This window comes from Rhinoraja longicauda, chromosome 1 (assembly GCF_053455715.1).
Source record: "Rhinoraja longicauda isolate Sanriku21f chromosome 1, sRhiLon1.1, whole genome shotgun sequence".
In the NCBI taxonomy this organism is placed as follows: Eukaryota; Metazoa; Chordata; class Chondrichthyes; order Rajiformes; family Arhynchobatidae; genus Rhinoraja; species Rhinoraja longicauda.
Genome location: NC_135953.1, coordinates 16,719,090 through 16,725,089, shown reverse-complemented (window position 1 = coordinate 16,725,089; position 6,000 = coordinate 16,719,090). Strand labels below are relative to the sequence as shown.

The window sequence follows — 6,000 nt, the reverse complement described above, 5'->3', positions numbered from 1 at the left end:
CTCCCCCAACATCGGGAACAATCTTCCCGCATCTAGCCTCTCCAACCCCTTAAGAATTTTATATGTTTCTATAAGATCCCCCCTCAGTCTTCTAAATTCCAGCGAGTACAAGCCCAGTCTATCCAGTCTTTCCTCATATGAAAGTCCCGCCGTGACATAGTGTGGTGCAGACTGACTCTGATAACGGCTCCGGGAGACCTAAATGGGGAGGGCAGTAAGATTGCTGAAAAGTGGACTCTTTAAAACTATTCTTGTTTCATTTGTATTACTTCAGCCAGACTGGGAAAGGGCACTGTTGATGGTTTACAACAACAAAATTTACGAGAAGCTACAAAACACTGCAAATGCTAAAAATCTGAAATAAAAAAGAAAATCTCAGCAGGTCAGGCAGATAACCAGTTAGCATTTACCTGGGACTCTTCATCAGAGCTGAGCACGGGAGAAATGTCATGGGAATGGGAGAGTGGGGTTGTTAATTAAAATTGGACACTACAATGTTCATACCTCTGGGTTGTAAATTTTCCAAGCTGAATATGTGTGCAGCATCATTCTGGCAATGGAGGAGGCCCAGGATATAAAGGTCAGTATGTGAATGAGAATGGGAAGAGGAGGCATAATAGTGATGACCATAGGCAACTGCTTTGACAATGGTCCTGTTAAAATTCTGGTAACGATTTTTCCATTGTGGTATAAATGCATATCGTTTTGTACCAACACGAAGAGGGCTCCATAATAAAACATCTGCAAAAATATTTTTATCCAAAGCACGTCTTTATTGCCTTCCTTGAGGCTTGGTAACATTTCGTTCAAATAGCTTCCTAGGCACAATAGTGGAGTTACTGCTTCCTCACACAGCAGGGTTGTAATGGCATAAGGCAGCGGTACCTCTGAAAAAAAACCTGCCCTATTTTCCCACTGCCAGCTTTGACCATTCACATTCATCTTCTGTTGCTCTTTGATCCATTTGTGCTTCCTGCATGGGGAGAGGGTGGGCATCCTTCTCCCCCCTTTCATTAGCAAATAGCTCTAAGCATTGAACAGCCACTTTGGACAAGTGGGCCTGTGGTATTTTTGTATTCCTCTGCGTCTGTCTTCGTTGATATGGATGCACATTAAAAATTACAGGATGCACATTAAAAATATCCAAAACATAATTTCCTGTCTGTTTCCACTTCCAAGAATATTTGACTCTCTAATCAGTCGAGTCACTTAAGAGGCTGCTTCAAATCAAAAAGCCCCGTGCCCCCACGGACCACTTTCCCAACCACTAGGCAGGCTGATGGAGACTTCAATTCATCAAGAGAGCCTAAAGGAAAGAGAGAAAGGGGGGAAAAAAACCAAGATTGAGTAATGAATAGTAAAAGAATAAGTGCTGACATACTCGAATTTTCAGAATCCACCAAGGTGTTACCAGTGCACTGCGCAAATCTTTCAAGAGGGAAATTCTTTTCCTTTTATAAAACTCCAGTTCTTTCTCAGTATTCTGTTTTACCCTTAAGAGTCATAGCCCTAGAAACACAGAAAATAGGTGCAGGAGGAGGCCATCCATTTGTCCCTTAGAGCCAGCACCGCCATTTATTGTGATCATGGCTGATCATCCACAATCAGTAACCCGTGCCTGACCTTCTCCCCATATCCCTTGATTCCACTAACCTCAAGAGCTCTATCTAACTCTCTTTTAAATTCATCCAGTGAATCGGCTTCCACTGTCCTCTGTGGCAGAGAATTCCACAAATTCACAGCTCTCTGGGTGAAAAGGTTTTCTCTCATCTCAGTTTTAAATGGCCTCCCCTTTATTCGTAGACTGTGGCCCCTGGTTCTGGACTCCCCCAACATTGGGAACATTTTTCCTGCATCTAGCTTGTCCCGTCCGTTTATGTTTTGTCCGTCCGTAAATGTTTCTACAAGATTCACTCTCATCCTAAATTCCAGTGAATACAAGCCCAGTCTTTCCAATCTTTCCTCATATGACAGTCCCGCCATCCCGGGGATTAACCTCGTGAACCTACGCTGTACTCCCTCAATCGCAAAGATGTCCTTCCTCAAATTAGGAGACCAAAACTGCACACAATACTCCAGATGTGGTCTCACCAGGGCCCTATACAACTGCAGAAGGATCTCGTTAGTCCTATACTCAAATCCTCTCTTGCAGCGGGGACACAGTCCCTTCAGCCCATCATGTCCTATTTACTCGTCCCACATGCTACGCTTGGCCCATCTATATACTAAAACTCTCATTTGTTTGTTTGTTCCTGAACTACAGCCAAAACGGTACACGATAGCGTGCCAATATTAGGCCCACCTTACTCACCATCGTCCCTTTGGTGCTAATGGAAGAAGTTTAATTGAAATTGGTGTTATATTTTTAAAGTTATTCACATTTAAAAGTTTAAATGTATCTCCTAGGGAGGGAGAGGGGAGGGCGGGGGGGAGGGGGGAGAGGGGAGGATAAGGGTTGAGGGGGATGGAGTGGGTGGGGGAAGGGGAGGGGGGGATGTGGAGGGGAGGGGTAGAGGTGGGGAGGGGGGGAAGGAGATGTTGCTGCACCAATGCAGGAGAGGTTTGGGCCCAACGGGTCCACTTGGTCTAGTTTCCCTCTAAAACTGGTAACTAGCCTATCGATGTACCTGTCTAAATGTTTCTTAAACGTTGCGATAGTACCTGCCTCGACTACCTCCTCTGGCAACTCGTTCCATACATTCACCACCCTTAGCATGAAAAAGTTACCCCTCAGATTCCTATTAAATCCCCCCCCCTCACTTTTAACCTATGTACTATGGTTCTTGATTCCCTTAGTCTGGGCAAGAAACAGTGCATCTACCTGATCTATTCTTCTCATGATTTAATACACCTCTATAAGATCACCCCTCATCCTCCTGTGCTCCAAGGAATAGAGTCTTAGCCTGCTCAACCTCTCCCTACAGCTCAGGCCCTCGAGTCCTGGCAACATCCTCGTAAATCTTCACTGCACCTGTTCCAGCTTGACAACATGGACGGCGGCACAGTGGCGCAGCGGTAGAGTTGCTGCCTTACAGCGAATGCAGGGCCGGAGACTCGGGTTCGATCCTGACTACGGGTGCTGTACTGTACGGAGTTTGTACGTTCTCCCCGTGACCTACGTGGGTTTTCTCCGAGATCTTCGGTTTCCTCCCACACTCCAAAGACATACAGGTTTATAGGTTAATTGGCTGGGCAAATGTAAAAATTGTCCCTAGTGGGTGTAGGATAGTGTTAATGTGTGGGGATCACTGGGCTGCGCGGACCCGGTGGACCTGTTTCTGCGCTGTATCTCTAAATCTAAAAAAAATATCTAACATATTTCCTCTCACATTTTCCTTATAATGCAGCTTGTTATCTCATCAATGTTCCTTTGCTTACCCTTCCAGTTTAATTTGGTGGTGCCACTGCCCCCATTGCAGACTTCACCTTTCGTCCGCTAATATTTGCAGTGAGGGTTCAGCAAATGGCTACAGAAACTTGGGTGTGGGAACCAAGAGCTGCTCAGGGTTCCCACGCCCGATAACTTACAAGTGCTATAAGTAGCAGTTTACAGATTATAAAATCAACGTCTTGCTTCTGTGCTCCCTGCCTCTAATTAAAAGTTCAGGATCCTTTGTGCTTTATTTCAAACTGCTTTATAAACCTGTTCTGCCGCCTCTCAAATATTTATGTACATACAATGGCTTTGTTATACATACAGCGCTATTGTCAGGGCTTCGAAACACACGTGGCGGATACATTAAAATTCAGAATGCTCAGGGACTGCTCTTCCCTTTAATTTTGAATGAGAACTATTGATCGCTGAAGGTCACACTGGTGTCAGGGGTTATGGGAAGAAGGCAGGAGAATGGGGTTGAGAGGGAAAGATAGATCAGCCATGATTGGCTGTGCCTTGATGGGCCGAATGGCCTAAACCTGCTCCTATAACTTATGAACAATGTAGTATCCCAACCTAATGTAGACATATAATAGGAATAAATGCTGGAAATATAAAAGGAGAAAAAGGCTGGAAATACTTAGCAGGTCAGGATGCATCTGCAGGAGGGGAAGCAAAAGGTTAATGTTTCAGAATGAAAACCCTCCGTCAGTTCTGACGACTTTAAACATTAACTCTGCTTCTCTTCCTATAGATGCGGTTTGATCTGCTGTGTATTTTCATCAATTTTTAATTTTAATTTTAGATTTCCTGCATCTGCATATTTTTTTGATTTTCACTGGTGACTTAGACCTTCACTGTTGCTTTATTTAGATTTCAAACCATTGTTTCAGATAAATCTAAGTTACTACATTCTTATCAATTTTTGGTATGTTATGATCACTTCATCCAAATATTATTTTTTAGGGGTCTAGGTCAACAAGATCAGCATTTAGCATCCACTCCTAATTGCTCTTGAGAAGTTGGTGGTGAACAATTTTCTTATACTACTGCAGAAGGTACTCCCACTGTGTCCTTGGGCAGGGAGCTCCAGCAATTGCCGAAGACTGGCGAGATACTTCCAAGGCAGGATGACGTGCGAGTGGGAAAAGGGAACCTGGTGTTGACGGTGTTCCCATGCACCTATTGCCCATGTCCTACTTGTGGCAGAGGTGGCAGGTGCTTTTGGAATAGTAAGTCATATTGAGGAACCACAGGGTAGATAGACACAAAATGCTGGAGTAATGCAGGACGGGCATTTGTCTCTTCACTGCCACTGATGGGGAGGCTCACTGGCTGATAATTTCCAGGACTATTCGTTAGTTCCCTTCCTAAATAAAGGAACAACATTGGCTATGCTCCAGTTCGGAACACAGCTACCAGCCTTGAAGGGCATCTACAACACACGATGCCTCAGAAATGCCACCAGCATCCACAAAGACTCTTCACACCCCTGCAACAGTCTGTTCGAACTCCTTCCATCGGGCAGACGATACAAGGCCTTCTACGCCCGCACATCCAGACTCAGGAACAGCTTCATCCCCAGGGCCATAGCTGCTATGAACCGGTCCTGCTGAGCCGGATGGTCACATCGCACAGTGATCCGGCACAGATCTACTTGCACTTTATTCTGTCTTAAAACTGTTACAATTTGTTTCGTTGGGTTGTTGTTGTTTAAATTAATTAAATTATTGCATCGTATGGGAGGCGCATTCACAATCTCGTTGCACCCCTGTACAATGACAATAAAGATATATTGTATTGTATTGTATTGTTGTTCTCAGGAGACTCATCTGTTGTTAGAGAGGATACAAAGATCTTTGTCAAGACTGTAGCAATCTCCTCTATTCCCTCTTTCAATGACCTGGGATGGATCCCATCAGACCCCAGGATCTCATCCACCTTAAAGAGACTCACCACTACTTCAATCTTGATATCAAAATGCATATTAGTAAATTTCATCTTTCTATACTTATAAATATCTTCCCATAATTGAAGAAAATTATTAGCCATCCTGATTAAAAAGCACCGACCAAATGTTTTGTGGTGCAATCCAGCACTGCAGTACTCTGCGTACAAAGTAGCTTAGGTTTTAGTTTTTCAAAATTTAGTTTAGAGATACAGCGTGGAAACAGACCTTTCGGCCTACTGAGTTCTCGCCAACCAGCATTCCCAGTACATAAGCACTATCGTACACACTTGGGACAATTTACAATTTTTACTGAAGCCAATTAACCTACAAACCTACACATCTTTGGAGTGTGGGAGGAAGTCAGAGCTCCTAGAGAAAACCCATGCAGTCACGGGGAGAACGCAAAAACTCTGAACAGGCAGCACCCGTAGTCAGGCTCAAAACTGGGGAGTCTAGAACCAGGGGCCACTGCTCAAGAATAAGGGGTAGGCCATTTAGAACAGAGATGAGGAAGAACTTTTTCACCCAGAGAGTTGTGAATCTGTGGAATTCTCTGCCTCAGAAGGCAGTGGAGGCCAATTCTCTGGATGCTTTCAAGAGAGAGTTAGATAGAGCTCTTAAAGATAGCGGAGTCAAGGGATATGGGGAGAAGGCAGGAATGGGGTACTGCTTG

At 44.4% G+C, this 6,000-nt stretch overlaps 1 protein-coding gene across 1 annotated transcript in view; it reads right to left on the bottom strand.

The window, feature by feature from the left end:
- Nucleotides 1–762: 762 nt before the first annotated feature.
- Nucleotides 763–6,000, bottom strand: part of polr1a (RNA polymerase I subunit A) — a 107,607-nt gene continuing 102,369 nt past the window's right edge. Inside the window, exon 34 of the mRNA XM_078411842.1 lies at nucleotides 763–1,306. Coding sequence (XP_078267968.1) covers nucleotides 1,206–1,306 — 101 coding nt within the window. The 3' untranslated portion in view covers nucleotides 763–1,205. The remainder of the gene's footprint in view (nucleotides 1,307–6,000) is intronic.